Raw genomic sequence first — 17,683 nt, forward strand, 5'->3', positions numbered from 1 at the left:
AAGGATCTTCCCTTGGTTACTTAGTGCTGACTAACAAGATCATGATTTATTGTGACCTAGGGGAGAGAATTTTGTACTTTGTACACCCCTTAAGGATGATTGAAGTAAGGATGATTGGAACTAGTCTCCAATCAAGATGAAAGAAGACTTTCTGACTGTGGAGACTAAGACAATGCAACCTAGGTGTGGGAGACCTTTGTACTTTGTATCCCTGTATCAGCAATGCCATATTCACAATGCCTATGGAAATTACAGATATGCTGATATAATTATCCATCACAAAATACATCAGGCTTGCCATATGGGGGAATAAGCTAGAAAATTTATTAAAATACCAAAAGACTGAGTCCCAAAACCAGAAAGTGAAAGCCATCAGAGTAGTTATGAAATTGGCACAGGTAGATAAAGTAGAAAGCACCCACATTCTCAAGCCTTTAAAACAGAACAGGCTACCTCAGGCAAAGGTCCTCCTCTCCCCACTCACAGCAACCACCCAGTGTCCAGGAAGTGTGCTCCCAGCAGCTCCGGCACCTGGCAGTCCTCAGCAGGAGTCCTTAGCAGAAATTCTGGCTGACTCAAAAAGGGCTTCATGCTGCAGCCGCCGCTGCCTCTGCTGCTGCTGCCACCGTCACCACCACTGCTAGCCACCACAGGAACTCTAGCTTGGCTTCCCGCTTCCTCTTGCTCCGCCCCTTCCTGCTACATCAGCAAGTCCAATGGGGCACGGAAGATCTTTAAATCCCATAACCCTTACATTCGGCCCCAAGATCTTTCATGTCCCTTACTTGGCAAAAATACAGTAGGAATAACTGGTGTCAACAAAATTTCACAACAATATAACAAGAATAGCACACAATAAATACAGAAAACAATATTTTAGGGTGGGGTTTGAGCACAAGCTCCCCATCATTCCCCCCACCCTGAACAAATGGGGCCCCAAAATCTTGTGGTAAGGGGTGAAGGTCTCTTCTTCCATGGCTACTTGCTGCTGAAATCGGATGTAGAGCTGTCCCTGTCCTAAGGGGTCCCATTTGAGATGTCAGTTCTTAATATGCTTGATGGCAGGTCCAAGGGTGACACATCACAGTTGCAGACGGGGTGACATCCAGCCTAAGCTATCAGGGATCTACAAGTGGAGGGTACCAAGCCTGCAGAAACAAATCTAGCAAACAAGGTGAACAGACAAAAAATCAAGAAGAAGCAAAGAGACAACAACCAGACTATTGTAGCCTCACTCATGGTAGAATAAATGAGTTAAGGGTACAATTTTGTAATCATCTTCTCCAGAATAAACAATAGTTACAGTGTTATCCCTCCCATGTGCTATAATCTCTGCAGCCTTTGGAACATCATCTGGCTTCCGTTTTACCCATACTTTAGCTCCTGATTTTATTCTATCAGTAGAACCAAATCCTTCAGTTCCTGTGACAGTTATTTTGGAAGGAGGGTCAGTTTTTACAAGTGGTATTGTTTTACAAGGAACAATAATCACTTGAACTATCCTATCATTTTTGTGAATCTGTATGGGCCCTTCACCTAAATTATGGAATGTTACAACAATTTCTCCTTGATAATTAGAATCTATTACTCCAGCCAATACATGTATTCTTTGAGCTGCTAATCCTGATTTGGGTAAAATCTGTCCAAAATGATTTTTAGGGATTCTTATGCATATCCCAGTGGAGATTTTTCTTATTTCTTTTCTGTCCAACCAAAAGTCCTCTAAACAATGTAAATCATACCCCACTGAGCCAGGTGGTCCTGGGTACAGTGCTGGGACATCTGGCCTCAAGGTCCAATACTCAATATTTGGGATCTTATGTGTTTGTTGTTTTCTAATTTGCAGATTGGGGGTCATCATTCTGGCTAGAGGTGTACTGCCTCCCAATGGTCTATTATTCAAATTACGCAAAGCGATGAACAAATTATCCTTCCAATGTTGATATGAATTATTGGAACTTAACTTCCTCAACTGTTCTTTCAGTAATCCATTAATTCTTTCAATTAACCCAGATGCTTCTGGATAATATGGAATATGATATATCCATTCTATATTGTTTAGTATACAATACTTCTTCATTTCATTGCCTTTGAAATGTGACCCATTGTCACTTTGGATCTGCATTGGGGTTCCATAATATAGACTTATCTGATCTAGAGTTTTACAAGTGTTTTTCTGGGTTGCATTCTTATAAGGACAAGCTACTAGTACACCTGAATAGGTGTCAACACAAGTACATATAAATCTGCATCCCTTATCCAGTGGTAGTGGACCAATATAATCTATTTGCCAGATTTGGGCTGGGACTTTTCCTCTTGCTATCTCTCCAGTTACTACCCAAGGAACAGTTCGCTCCTTTTCCAGTTGACATATATGACATTCTTCTGCTATCTGTTTTAACAGTGAATGAGAGATACTAATACCTTGATCTTGTGCCCACTGGTGTGTGGCCTGGACCCCCAAATGGCCTGCTGTTTGGTGGACCCATTTTGCTAATACCAGATCATCAGTTGTTGTCAAAGTAGGGACAATATGTTCAGTAGCAATCTTTGCCAGTTGATCAGCATGAGCATTGTACTCACGTTCTGGTGTGGTGGGGGCCACGTGAGCATCTACATGAAAAACTGACAGGTCAGTGACCAAAGACATGTTCCTGATATCTTCCCATAATTCTTTGCCCCAGACTTGTTTGCCATAAATTTCCCAATTTTCATTTTTCCACATGGGCATCCATGTAGCCAACCCATTAGCTACCACCCATGAATCAGTGAATATATGACACTGTCCTCCTTGTTCTATTTTGATGGCTTGATATACTGCCATAAGCTCAGCATATTGGCTACTTCCACCTATCCCAGTACTTTCTGAAGTCCTTCTAGTACATGGGTTATAGGCCACTGCTTTCCAATGTCTTTTTTGGCCCAAATATTTTGCTGTCCCATCAGTAAACCATGCATGTCTCTTTTGTTCCTCAGTTAATACATCATATCCCTCATTCCATTTTACAGTGGACTGTACCAACTGTTGCTTTGGCTCAGGGGGTGTGTCATTCCTCTCAATTTCTATGTTTACTACAGATTTATGTAGAGCAGAGACTCTGCTTTTGCCTGTTTTCGCTCTATTTTGAATATACCACTTCCATTTGATTATACTAGCCTCTTAGGCATGTCCAATTCTGTGAGAAGCTGGGGTACTCATTACCCAGGTCATAATTGGGATTCCAGGTCTTAATATCACTTCATGGCCCACAGTCAGTTGTTCAGTCTCCACCAAAGCCCAATATGCAGCTAACAACTGCTTTTCAAAAGGTGTATACTAGACTCCAGATGAAGGGAGTTTCCTATACCAAAATCCCAAAGGTACCTTTCAGCTTTGTTGTTTTTGCCATAAGCTCCAGTTTGCATAATCATCTTGTACAGTCACTTGCAATTCCACTGGATCATTTTGCATGGGCCACAAATCTAGGGCCAATTGTATGGCAGCCTTGGCTTCTTCAAAAGCTTTACTCTGCTCAAGTCCCCAATCGAATTCATATTTCTTCCGTGTGACTCTATATAAAGGTTTTAAAATCTGTCCCAAATGTGGAATGTGGTGCCTCCAGTATCCAAAAAATCCTATGAACTTTTGAGCCTCCTTCTTATTGGTAGGGGTAGGAAAATCCTGAATATTTTGTCGGGCTTGAGGAAGAATCTCCCATAGCCCCTTGTTCCATTGTATACCCAAAAATTTCACATTTTGAGCTGGTCCTTGAATCTTTGCAGGGTTAATTTCCCACCCTTTACTTTTCATATGCTCAATTAGAAGGGTCAAACTCCTTTCCACTTGTTTTGCATCTTTTCCCTGTATCATGATATCATCAATGTAGTGGGTAAGCTGTACACCAGGTAGCTTTAATTCATCCAACTGTTCAGCCACAATCCTATGACAAATAGTGGGGCTATGTATGTACCCTTGTGGCAAGCGGGTGAAAGTATATTGTCTACCCTGCCAAGTGAAAGCGAATTGGTCCCATTGTTTAGGGTCTATTGGGATGGTGAAGAAGGCATTTGCCAAGTCAATAACTGCATACCAAGTCCCATCATATGTCTGGATCCTTTCTATTAAGGTGATGGTATCTGGAACAGCAGCATACAAAGAAGGAGTCACCTTATTCAACTGTCTATAATCCACAGTCATTCTCCATATCCCATCCTCGTCGCCAAATGTATCAGCAATGCCATATTCACAATGCCTATGGAAATTACAGATATGCTGATATAATTATCCATCACAAAATACATCAGGCTTGCCATATGGGGGAATATGCTAGAAAATTTAGTAAAATACCAAAAGACTGAGTCCCAAAACCAGAAAGTGAAAGCCATCAGAGTAGTTATGAAATTGGCACAGGTAGATAAAGTAGAAAGCACCCACATTCTCAAGCCTTTAAAACAGAACAGGCTACCTCAGGCAAAGGTCCTCCTCTCCCCACTCACAGCAACCACCCAGCATCCAGGAAGCGTGCTCCCAGCAGCTCTGGCCCCTGTCAGTGCTCAGCAGGAGTCCTTAGCAGAAATTCTGGCTGACTCAAAAAGGGCTTCATGCTGCAGCCGCCGCTGCCTCTGCTGCTGCTGCTGCCGTTACCACCACTGCTAGCCACCACAGGAACTCTAGCTTGGCTTCCCGCTTCCTCTTTCTCCTCCCCTTCCTGCTACGTCAGCAAGTCCAATGGGGCGTGGAAGATCTTTAAATCCCATAACCCTTACAATCCCTTAAGAATGATTGCTTCTTAAGGATGATTGAGTTATGGACTTGCTGAGTGGTATCTTTTGTTTTAAAACTATGTGGCCACTTTAGTGACAAGTTATTATGTTATATCAATATGAATGTTAAACTTTGGTTTATGTAAATGTTTTGCTTTAGTTTATTGCTGAATAAATAGAGAGTTCACTATACTATATGATCAGAACTTAAAGCTATTCACAACAGCAGTCCTTAGTAGAGCTGCTTATGTTTGCTTTACATTAATGTAGGCAAAAAAATCAGTATTCTGAGAAGGGGTCCCATAGCACTACTAGATTGTCAAAGGTGTTCATGACACAGAAAAACTAAGAATCCCTGCTATAGAGGATATGGAAGAGACTCTTGGTGCCTTCTGGAAAGTATGGCTCAGTGATTGGAACTACCACCAAGATGAATTGTTTAGATTGAATCCTTAGAAGGATAATTTCTTTTGAGAGGAGCCATTCCTTTGTGATGGCCTATAAAAGGTGTCTTCATTGAGACAAATGTTTTCCTTTTTGGCTTTTTTTTTTTCTGGTGAGATTCTGATAGTGTGATGCAGAATGACTGTCCAACTCCCCTTCCATCCCTATAAAGAACTATTAAGGTATTAAGGGAAAGACTTGTGCCAGAGGTAGCCATATACTCATCCACATGACCCAAAAGAGGATTTCACAATTTCATTCCTGAACATTTGCCTTCTAGCTAAAAAAGGGAATTTCCTAGGAATTGTGATCTAAGAGACTAGATTCCTAGACATAGGTGGGGATTTCCTGGGCAGTGCCAGCTTTGTGGGTTGCTTCACTAGTAATTATAGGTTTAAGAGTCATGAAATTTGGGCTTCTATCTAAAAAAAGAAGAGTTTTCCAAGGGGTGACAGAGTTAGAGATTGCTTTAAGGGTAACTTCAAATTGGAGAGAAAGGGCATCCAACCTTCTCTCTAGAGGAGAGGATTTTCCTGAACAGTATGTCTCTTGGAGAGGGAAGAGGACTCTCTCTCTCTCTCTCTCTGTATATGTATATGTATGTATGTATACATGTATGTGTATATGTATAGGTATATGTATATGATGTATATGTATATGTGTGTATGGTTTCTGATGCTGAACAGAACATCTGCAAGGGACCAAAAGCAATGAAATAAATGAGCATGGAACCTGGGACCTAATATCCTGTTATTACAGTGAGTAATTTGTATAGTGAAGGTCTGCTGAGAAAGGGATTGTTTATCTTAGCAGCCCCAAGTGTGTTTCCCTTTCAGATGGCTGTCCAAACCATAGTTTGACATTACAAGTCAGGGTGGGAGGAATTGAGTAGATTATATGAGAAAAAGAGTGAGGACGAATGCATTGATTACTTATGGACAATTGTGGGTCCCTTTATTGGTGGACAAGGGATTCTTTTGTGTGTTTTTTCATGCTATGTGGCATGAAATAAAAGCTGTCCTCTACCCAATATGCATTTCATAATAAAATAATCAATAAAAGCTATCCTATACCCAATCTGCATTTTATAGGATCATAGACCTGAAGTTGTCAGGAACCTCAAAGGCTCTCTGGTTTAAGCTCCTCATTTTGCAGTTGAGGGAAGAGAGGTCTAATAGGCCTACATCTGTTACCTTGATTTACTGTATAGGAACCCATACCTGTGGAGACTTCTTGTTATTGTTCAGTCCTGTTCAACACTCTGGGATCCCATTTGGGGTTTTCTTGGCAGACATAGTAGAACGGTTTGCCATTTCTTTCTCTAGCTCATTTTACAGAAGAGGAAACTGAGGCAAACAGGGTTAAGTGACTTGCCCAGAGTGACACATCTGGTCTGTGTCTGAGGCCAGAGACCTAATTAGGCAAGAGCAACATTCTGAAATTTCCCACGGTAAGCTCTGGCTGGGGATGGGTTACAACCACATAAAATATAAAGGGTGCTTGTTTCCTGTGTGCAGAAGAGGTATCCTTCTGACCATATATATGTACATATATATATATGTATATATATATACACACACACACACACACACACACACACACACACACACACACACATATATATCAGAGCATGGTTGAAACAGTCTAGGCAAAATTTCACTCTTGGGAATTTTGCACCCAGCTATGATTATTTCCTAGCCCCCTCTCCCCAATCCTATTTTGACCTCATCCTGCTATTGGTTGCACCATGTAGGGGCAATTTAATGTCATAGAAAGAACATTTAATTAGGAGTTGAGAGATCTCTGTCCAAGCCACTAATCTTCCTCTTACTGTGGGACCTAAAGCAGTTACTCAACCTTTTTATGCCTCAGAGGCCTCCTCTATAAAAAAGGAGATAATAATACTTGTACAACTGAAACTCACAAGATTGCTTTAGGATCAAATGAGACAACGTCCATAAAACTGCTTTGTAAACATTTAATTGCTTTATATATGCCAACCATTTCTTCTTTAAGAAGAAAATAGACCACAGAATCATAGCTGTAGAACTGGAAGAGATCTGAAAGGTCACAGTCCAGCTTCCTCATTTTACATATGAGGAAACTGAGGCCTAGAGTGGTCAGATGACTTGTCAAAGATCACACAGGCATTAAGTGACAGAGGCACGGTTCAAACCTGGGTCCTCTCTTACATACAGTATTTTATTTTTTCCCACAGTTCTATGCTGTCTCCAAAGACTACTTTCATGGAACATATTTCATAACAATTTATCTCAGAAGAAATTTGGAACTACTCAGGAGATTCAAATATCTAGAAACAAATCTCATGAAAAAAAATGACAGATTTTTTTTATCCTTATTTTCTGCCCTTTTCATCATCATACCACACATGTCAATGCTAATTGGGTTCAAGGGACTGAACTGAATGTTTTCATTTTGGTTCAAAGTGAATTTACATTTTCCTTCATTCTCCACCCCACCCCCAACTTCTGCTCACCACCCCAGGGGCATTTACCTATCTAAAATGTCATTTTTGACCTTTCCATTTTGATTTTCCTCTAAATAAACTGGATGTAACTGGATACAAATGTATTGTTATTAATTGGATTTAATTTTACATCAAGATATTATCAGAATTTTTTTTTAATCGTCTAGAATCCTTGTGTTTTCTGAGTTCCAAAACTCCTGTTACTGGGCTTTAACTTGCTTGATGAGAAACTAGGGGAAAAAAAGAAAGAGATGTGGAAAGAAATTAATCAGTCAACAAGCATTTATTAAATGTCTACTATGTACCAGGCACTGTGCTAAATGAAGAGGGTGCAAAGACAGTAAAGGAGTCCATTATTCTGGAACATGGCTTCTCTGTCACCATGAGGGGGAAAAAACAAAACAAAACAAAACAAAACCTGGGCAGGGTTCGGGACTAGGATGGAGACTTTCGTGTTCTATTTAAGGTGCTCAATGTCTTTGGACTAACTGTCCTGGTAAAAATGTGACACTCCTTTCCTCCCTGGTATGTCTTAGCATAACTAGTTCCTTCTTCTGTAAGATCTGATACCATCTACCTCGCTTTAGGCATGGAATTTAAATCCTCCTTGTAGCTGCTCTGTCTCTCTCTTCCAAAGGTGCAGGGATACAAAAGGCATTCAGAGCCAAGGTCCAAGGAATGTGTCAGAGCTCCTCCGTGCAGAAGTGTATTAACCCCTACCTCCAAGTCTTTGCTTAAGGGCCGGAGCAACACTTCCGAAGGATGGCCCACCCCCTGGCCGGTGATAGGCTGCTGAGAATAGCAACAGCCTGTGTCACTGGAAAGGGCAAAGCTTTCTGAAATAGAAACAAAAGTTGTTCACGAATCACTCCGGCTTGGCCTGAAGTTCCCCAGCCCCCCCCAACCCCCGCCCCCAAGTTATCCCCCCACCCCCATTCTTCTGCTGTCACAGTCACCAATGCCATGCTCCAATGGGGAATGTAACTGCTCCAATTTCTGTAGGCAGGGCAGGTTTTGGTCTCGCATACCCCGAGGAAAGATTGTAACTTGGAGATGACATGATAATGGTACCTGTTCAAAACGCGGAGGAGCCTAGACCGCTGTGCCTGAAAATGAGAGCGGCGGAGAAGGACGGCACCCACAGCCCTGGCGGCGCTCAGCAGCAGCTTCCCGCTCCAAGAGGTAAAAAGACACCCCCACCCTCTTCCCAGTCCCCCAAGCCGGGTCATGGACCCTGGGAGTCTAGCGTAGCAAAGCCGGGGTAACACTGCTGCCCGAGGATGGTCCACTAGGATGGGACAGGGAGAGGTGCAAGGGAGCGGGCGATTGGGGTTAAGCCTGCTTGGAGGTACTGACCTTGTTTAAAGACAAAAGGTGAGCTGCGAGTAAAATCCGGGAGCTGCACTCGGCCCTCAGAGACTTGTCCCAGGAGCAGTCAATCCCCTGGGTGGCTACTTCTCTCATTCCTTAGAGCTGTGCAGTGGCACGCATACATCCTTCTCATGGTGGAGAAGTTCACCAAAAAAGTCAGAAAGACCTGTTCTCATCCATCTATCCCTCCATTCCCATCCATTCCATCGATGCATCCACCCCCCTGGCGGGGGTGGGGGGCGGTTCTTCAGGGATTCCCTTTTACTTGCTGGCAAAATCATGTTCTAGGGAGCGATGATGTTGGGTTAAATTTAATGGAAAATATACAGTAAAATCATTCAGGAACATTCTTCCTCCACACACCCCCCTTTTCAAATCTCACACTTGCGTCTACTTGCAATGACTTTAAACCTCCTTTTAAAGTCTGGACTGTCTTCTTGGAAGGAAACTTTTCCATTACTTTTGCTCATAAAGTTTGAGCTAATTCATTTCACTTGTCTCCGCGAAAGCAAAGTAACTTTCTTTGGCTCTAAAGTTACTTTGTTTTTAGTTCACGTGCAGAAATTTCCAAAGCCACACAGCACATTTCTGGCTCCTCAGGAATGAAAACTAATTTTGATATTAGCCACAGTCTAACATAATTAGATAAATCTGTTGCTTAAAATGAAAATCATATTCTACCTTCCAAAGACTAATCCGTGGGCGTCCTTTGTAACTAAGGGTGTGTGTGTGTGTGTGTGTGTGTGTGTGTGTGTGTGTGTGTGCCACATTCATTTGAGGGTTTCATAATTTAAGTGTTCTGCAGCTAAACCTACTAATAATGAGTTCTTATAATGGGATTCTACCATATCCCTGGATTTAAAAAAATATTAATTAGGGTTTAAAAATCTTTAAATCATCATAATACTAATCACTTAATAGAATATAAGTTCCTTGAGAGAAGGAATTGTTTTCTTTGTAACCCAGCACTGAGACAGTTCCTTACATAGAGTAGGCACTTAAGTATGTTAAATTCAATAACATGTAGCATTTTAAGATGCACAAATAACTTTTTAAATAAACCATATGAATTAGGCAATGCAAATATTATTTTGAAGCTAGAGAAATTGAGACAGAGAGGTTAAATGAATCATCTGGGTACAACACCACTGATTATGCGCCTGGAGTAAGGGTTTACATTGTGGTGAAAAAATCAAATTGGTGATTAATGGAAAAAAATACATTTGACCTTGGAATTCTTTTTTTTTTTGTTCTTATATTTGATTTTGAGTGTCTCTTATCTGTGAATTCAAAACTCTGCTAAAGTAAAGAAGCTACACTGTTCATACTGGACTCAATGGGAAGGCTCCCCAGATTTCTTATTTTATACCTCTCTTCATTTATTCCCTGATATCACTTTAAATTGGGAGTAAACAGTGTCATCTCTCGCCAAGTTCCACTCCAAAGTAGAACTGCCATTTCTCCTTAAGAATTTGCCTTTACTGTCTGGCTCACATATTTCCTAAGGGTACCAATTCAGAATAAGAAATAGAAATAGTAGTAAATCAATAAAAAGGAGAAGGTGATAATGTCACAAGGAAAAGATTTGCCAGGAACATGAATAAATTAACTGTGAATAACTGAAAATTGGTTGTGTAATTTTGGTGGATTTGATAAAATGATATATTTTGATAGGCTGTACAATTTCATAAATCTCCCAAAGAAATGCAAAATATAATTTATAAATAACGATTACTGACATTTATATAGTGGATACTACATTTATATTGTTTATGCACTTATAACACAATGTACACATACCCCCAAAGTATTGAAATTGAATTCTTTGAGTATTAAAAATAGTAGGTGACTAGAATGTTGTGAATATTCCATTTATATTTTAAGTATATTCCTTTTTTTCTTATTAGGATTTTAAAATTTCAGTTATTTTTAAAAGAAAAAAATAAACTCTTCTCCTCCCATTTACATTGAATCTCTTGGTAAACAAAGGAAAGAAGCAAAAACACCAGATGCAATGATTACATCTGACTATGTAAATGATACTCTGCCCTCTAGTCTTTTGCCCATCTTTCATGAGGAGGAATGTATGTTTAAATGAAATCGTTATTATATAGAAAAGGAGTCAAAATGTTCCTTTAAAAAATCTTGGCAACTGAATCCTGCCTTCTTTTGCCTGCAGATGGGTTAGACTATAGCTGAATAGAAGAACTAAATTATTAATAGGAACTTTTGTACACTGCCCAAGGCATGTATGAGTATCAAAGGCAATAGTATATATGTAGCATGATATGGTTGCAGACACATATACTCTATATTAAAGAAAGGTGCTCTGCAAGACAAACAATTCATTCAATCAATCTTTTTGGTCTTTAAAATTAAGAAAGAATAGTTCTACTTAATGAGAGGAGTCAGAAGACCTATATTCTTGGCCTAGCCGTAACACTAATTAGGTGTGTGATTTGGGACAAGTTTTCCCAGCCTCTCTCAGTTTACTCAACTATAAAGAGGAAGGAGTTAGATGAGAAGATCTCTAAAGTACCATCCAGCCCTAATATTATTTAAGATAATATTTGCCCTACACTTTGAGCTTTCCCTTGAAGGATCTACTCCTTTCTACTTCTCCATAGCATCTATGACTTCTTATATTTAGTAATTTAGAACATTGCCATCTAGTTCATAATGATTATGAAATCCTTTAATGGAGGAAGGCTTATCCATTTCTCTGGAGGCAGAAACTGAGGCACAAAGAAAGGTGAATTACACAATGAGGGCAGAGGGCTTATGGAATCATAGACTTAAGTCTGGAAAGGACCTCAGTAGAAACCTAGTCCAACTCCTGGTTTATAGATGAGGAATCTGAGATCTAGGAAAGTTAAGTGACTTTCCCAAGGCTATCCATACAATGGTGGAGGCAGGAATAGAATCCAAGTGCTGTATCTTTTTTACTATATTATACCACACCCCCTCTGCTTGAGGATATTCTCTCCTTGTGACTCTCCCAAACTTCTGTTATCACATCATAAGGACTACCGTGTTTCCCCAATAATAAGACACTGTCTTATTAAATTTTTTGGACAGAAAAACACCAGAGGGCTTATTTTCAGGGGAGGGCTTATTTTAATGAACATTGACAGCAATTTTAATAAACAGGTAAATGTGAACAAAAAAATGTACCTTTATTCAATAAGCAAATCACTGGGGAAGAACAGGATGACGCGCTCACTGCTGTAGCTCTGATTGGATGCAGCTCGGAGTGCGGCGTGCGTTTCACAGGGGGGGGGAACGGTGCATACAGAGGGTACCGTAATGTAGCGTGTAGCGCAGGGGATCACCTTCACTACAGTAGCAATCTCAATAGGGCTTATTTTCAGGGGAGGGCTTATTTTAGAGGAATCTTACACAGTAAGGGGAGGGCTTATTTTCGGGATAGGTCTTATTATCGGGGAAACACGGTATTGACTCAAAAGATGCTCCTTCATGAACTTAGGGGTAAAATGGAAAAAAAAAACCTGACTCTAGAGTAAGAGTCTTTGTTTCAGATTCTATCTCTGTTGCTTACTACCTGTGTGACCTTGAGCAAGTAATTTGGTTTAATTATGTATAAAATGAAGGGATTGAACTAGATTGCCTTGAAGGCTCCTTCTATCTCTAGTTCCATTATCGTAACATCCTTGATCTCTCTCTCTCTCTTTCCCTTCTTCCCTTTCTTCTTCCTTTCCCTTCCTCTGTCCCACTCTTTTTTCTTTCTTTTTTCCTACTTTCCTTTCTCTCTTCCTCCCTTCTTTTCTTTCCTCCCACTCCTTTTTCTTTTTCTTCCTTCTTTCCTTCCTCCCTCCCTCTTTCTCCTTTTCTTTCTTTCCATTTCCTTCTCTCTCTTTCCTTCTTTCTCCCTTTTCTTCTTTCTTTCTTTTCTCTCTCTCTTTCCTTCTTTCTTTTGTTCTTTCTTTCATCACAGGAGCCATAATTCATACTGCTACACTAGTTAGGTCATTCAACTTAGAATCAAGAAGATCTGGGTTTGTGCCTTGTCACTCTGGACAAGTCACATTACTTACTTGGGACTTAATTTCCTCATATATAAAATTAGGAAATTGAACTAGATGGCCTCAGAAGTCTCATTAAGCTCTAGAACTATGATATGGTCTTTTTTCTCATTGGTTTTCATGTCTTCTTCCTTCTTCTAGAGAAGTAAGAAATATCTTAGGCAGTATTCTATTCATTACTCATGTAATTCCATTTTGCTTCAAACCTGGGGCAGTTTCCTACAGGACACTCCTGTGATGTTGAGTGCTGCATTCACAGAACTTTTCAAAGTAGAAAGACTCCAGATGAGTGAGAGGCAAGGCAAGGTACCAAATTTCCAGTAGTGAATGGGATGCAGCACTCAACATTATAGGACTGTCTGTAAATTGCCTCAAGTTGGAGGCGGGAGTGAGGTTACACATGTATACAAGGTTATAGCTTCATAATTTCTGGTGCCTTAGTCAAGTCAACAGATTGATAGAAATATGTCAGTCAAGGCTCACAAATTTCAAGTGGAGCTTTGCATATAGAGACTTCAATACAGGAAGGCTTTACCACAATTCTGTGCTTCAAGAGGGGACATTATCAGTGGCACCTATCAGACTTTGGTGTATAATATATATATATATATATACACACATATATATATATGCATATTAAGAATGAATCAAGTCATTTTAAAGATAATTTTTAATTATAGGAGGATTATGTGGTTCATAATCTAAACACTAAAAAATTGATTGATATATATACAACCTGAATTACAGCTTCATTTTTTGCAATAAAAGTTAATTTATCACGTGGCTAATGAAGTCTATGGTCTCTGTTGGACCACATTCTGATGTATCTAATGTACAGTTGCCAATAGGTGGCTGAGGGTTGGGCCTCAATCATGAAGGAGTTCCTTCCCTAAAGTATCTGAGGAAGGGCTTATTCTATAAAATTGGATAAGTTGAATGGAGTCTGAGCTATTTCCTAATAGAAGGCTTTCTTAAAGGGGATGATTATTGAATGAAATATAATCATAAGGGTCTTTTGAATTAAATCAGGATTTTCATGATGCTGAAGTTAGAAACTGAAATAAATCATCTCTTTCCCTAGAGATCTTCTCCCCCCCCCCCACACTTCCCCATACATATTAAGGTTACATTTCTTGTTCATTTCTCTTCTCTAAAAAATGTTTTAAATCTAACTTGAAGACTCATGAGTTAAAATCTTGTGACATGCTTCCTGATTTAGCACCAATTGAAAAAGATATCTTCACAATACATGTTCAAAAGTGTGCTGTTGTTTTTCTAGAACATCTGGGTTTATTCATGACACAGAAGCTTTTCTCCTCAGATATATCATGTGGTATATTGGTGCCCAATATTCCTGTAAGCCTTATCTCAGGTCCTTTTTTTGATGTTCCTACCTCTTTGAACTATTTCTCAGGAAATTTCTTTGTCTTCACTCATTTGTATGTATGTTGCATTCCTCACCCCCAGGGGAATGCAAACTCCTTGAAGACAAAAGTTTGATTTTTGTCTGTCCTAGTGCTGAACACAGAGTTGTGTTATGTTGTAGTGAAGTGGGAAAAAAAATGCTGCACTAGAGGTCAGATGACCTTTTGAATTCTGTCTCTGACCCTTACTACCTTTGAGACACTGGGCAAGTCACTTGAACTGCTCTGGGACACAGATTCCTCATCTGAGGAATGCCAGAGTTGGACCAAATGATTTTTAAGTTTATAATCATGATACCTAATAGGTGCTTAATAAATGTCAGTTAAATAAGATAAGAATCTCTGACTTGGAAGAGACCTTAGAGACCATTTTGTAAGTGATTGGATTTCAGTACTCTTCCAGTCCTTCTATGGTAATTGAGTCATGTTTCATAAGGCTGAACAATGATTTACATAAAGCTGATTTTAGGGCCTTTTAAAAGTAGCAATTTTAAAATTATAATTGATTTTCATTAAGAAAAAAAGCAATGGAAAAATGTAACCATTCCTTTCATTTATATTAGTATAAAATTTATTTTTAAAATAAATAAAATATAATTTTTAAAAATATGAAAACTATCTTTCCCTAAGGTACTGAATGCTTCTTCAGGAATCCTCCTGACTCAGACCAGTTTGTGGATTACCAAACTGTATTTCAACATTTTTAGGCCTTGGTCTTTTCAGGTTTATAGTTCTAAAAGAAAGGTGAGAAAAATAGATAATGACAGTTGAGAAGCCTCCCTTTAAGTGAAATCCCTGATTCAGATATGGACAGAATTTTCTGTTCGTTTGTTTGTTTTTAAGAGAGGCATAGAGTTACAAATAATATCTACTTTGTGGTAAGAGTTCCAACCTGAATGGGATGTTTCATTTTATTTAGGAAACTGTAGGAAACCCTAAGGCAGTATCACAGAAAGATTGCTTCCTGGCGCAAACAAGTTTATTTTATATAGGGGCTGCCAAGTTTGAAAACAAAAGCCATTCAAGCATTAACTGTTAAGCACCAATGTGTTGGGTAATAAATGGGTGGCATTTTTGGTGTCTTATAGTTCTCTGGTATCAGTAAACCAAACCATCCTTTAACACTGAGGTCTTATCATTGCTTTCAGACAAACCCAGGTATTAGGAGATTATGTTAGGCTAGCTCTCAACATTCCTACCAAAGCTGGAAAATCTGAGTACAGGCTTAAGAAGAAGTTTTGTTAAATATTGAGAGACTCATCATCAGAAGGTGGCCACAGAGAGATTTTTATTATTGGTTCCTAGCCACAGCAGTTTCTGAAGACCATCTGCTAGGGCTTAGAACTGTTGTGATCCCACACTGATAAAATTATGAACCTGTGAAGTAAGATGGACTACCTCAGGTGCCATTTACTTGCTATTTGACCTTGTGACTTCATCTTCTTATATGGTCCCTAAAGTTCCTTCCAGCATTGACATGGTTCACATAGTTTCCTCTGCCACTAAGCTTTTGTCAATCTGGACAACATTGATTTTTCTCCTCTCTGATCCCCTATAGTAATGCACATATATACTGTGCATTAAGGCACTTGACTGTACATTCAGTCTGTACAGTATTAGATGCTATTGCCTTGTAAATCTTTCATGTGTTGGGTAAGTTTTGTTTGTCAATAAGATTTCCACTCAACAAGTGGAAGGATTATTGGATTGGGAATAAGAGGATTTGAATCCCAACTCCACCACTTATGACCTAGGTGACCTTGGTAAGACACTTAATATCTTGGGTCTTTAGGTCCTCATCTATAAAATGATAGGAATGAACTAGAAAGTTTCTAAGGTTCCTTTTATTTCTAAATCTATGATCCTGAGTACCTACTATGTGCAAGGCGCTTGTTATGAAGGAGCTATGAAAAAAAATCAAATGGTTCCCACCCTCAAGAGGTATACATTCTAAAATATATACATAGGAAAATAGAAAATAATGAGAGCGTTAAAAACTTCAGATAATAAAAAAAGCTACCTGTAGAATGTGGGAACCTAAATTGAACTTTGGCAGAAGCTATTGATTCTAAGAAGTCAAAATAAGGAGGGAATACATTCCAAATATATGGAAGATCCTATGCAAAGATAGAGTCAGGAAGTGAAATTTTGAGTTATGGGACAGCAAGGAGATTATGAGTTACTTAGGGACTGGCCATATATATAATTGTAGCTACACACACACACACACACACACACACACACACACACACAACCCACCCTTGCAGCCCCTAACACGGAGCACACTGTTGAGCTAGAAAACACTTAGTAATCATGTGTGGAATTGAACTGAGTTATATAAGTGATATTTTTAAAATTTTGATAAGATAGTGTGGGTCTGAGACATGCAGTTGTCCAGGACTGCAAAGAAAACCAATGGGTAAATGTTTTATTAACTAACAAAATATGATAGTATAGTTAGGTGGATTTGGAACTGGTTGAACTAGTCCCAAAGAGTAATTGTTGATTGATTTCAGCTTTGAGGGAAATCTCTAGTGAAGTGCCCCAGAAATCTGTTATTGACCCAGTGCTGTTCATTTTTTTAAACTGGTGATGTGGATGAAGGCATATATGGCATTCTTATCAGATTTTCAGATGATTTAAAGTTGAGAGCATGTTGGATGACAAGATGCAGGTCCTAAATTATCTCACCAGGATAGAATGATGGACCAACCCAACACATATTTTCAATGTATGAAATTCCTGTTGTAAGAACTCCCTCTAGTAGGGTATATCACAGATTGCTATTCATCTATGATTTAGTAGGTGAGTCCTAGGGATTAGCTTGAGGTTCATAAGAAGTTAAAGTGTAAGAAGATTATGCAGTTTGTAAATATCAGAGGCAGGATTTGAACTCAAACTTTCCTGACTCCAAATTTAACACCCTATCCACTATGCAACACTGTCTTTATGAAGCCTCTATGAAAAGTCAGATTCATCTCTTATGCAAATCAATGCCATATCTTATCCAGCCTGCCTCTCTCCAGAGCACCAGTCTTGTATCACTGTCTTGCCGGCTAGATGCCCTCCTTCCTTTCTTTTTTCCTCCCCTCTTTTTCTCTTCCGTCCCTTCTTTCCTTCCTTCCTTCCTTCCTTCCTTCCTTCCTTCCTTCCTTCCTTCCTTCCTTCCT

General features: G+C 39.4%; 1 protein-coding gene and 1 long non-coding RNA gene across 2 annotated transcripts in view; one reads left to right on the forward strand and one right to left on the reverse strand.

The window, feature by feature from the left end:
- Positions 1 to 7,410: 7,410 nt before the first annotated feature.
- LOC138153215 (uncharacterized) lies at positions 7,411 to 9,253 on the reverse strand. Its single transcript, XR_011166309.1, has 3 exons — positions 9,032 to 9,253; positions 8,396 to 8,511; positions 7,411 to 7,905 (listed from the first exon to the last, which is right to left on the reverse strand). It is a non-coding gene; the product is annotated as an uncharacterized lncRNA (long non-coding RNA).
- SLC2A12 (solute carrier family 2 member 12) overlaps positions 8,627 to 17,683 on the forward strand; it is a 72,805-nt gene continuing 63,748 nt past the window's right edge. The window contains exon 1 of the mRNA XM_069077341.1: positions 8,627 to 8,857. Coding sequence (XP_068933442.1) covers positions 8,734 to 8,857 — 124 coding nt within the window. The 5' untranslated portion in view covers positions 8,627 to 8,733. The remainder of the gene's footprint in view (positions 8,858 to 17,683) is intronic.

This window comes from Petaurus breviceps, unplaced genomic scaffold (genome assembly GCF_028583685.1).
Source record: "Petaurus breviceps papuanus isolate PSGF00001 unplaced genomic scaffold, PetGlider_PUasm1.0 90977, whole genome shotgun sequence".
In the NCBI taxonomy this organism is placed as follows: Eukaryota; Metazoa; Chordata; class Mammalia; order Diprotodontia; family Petauridae; genus Petaurus; species Petaurus breviceps.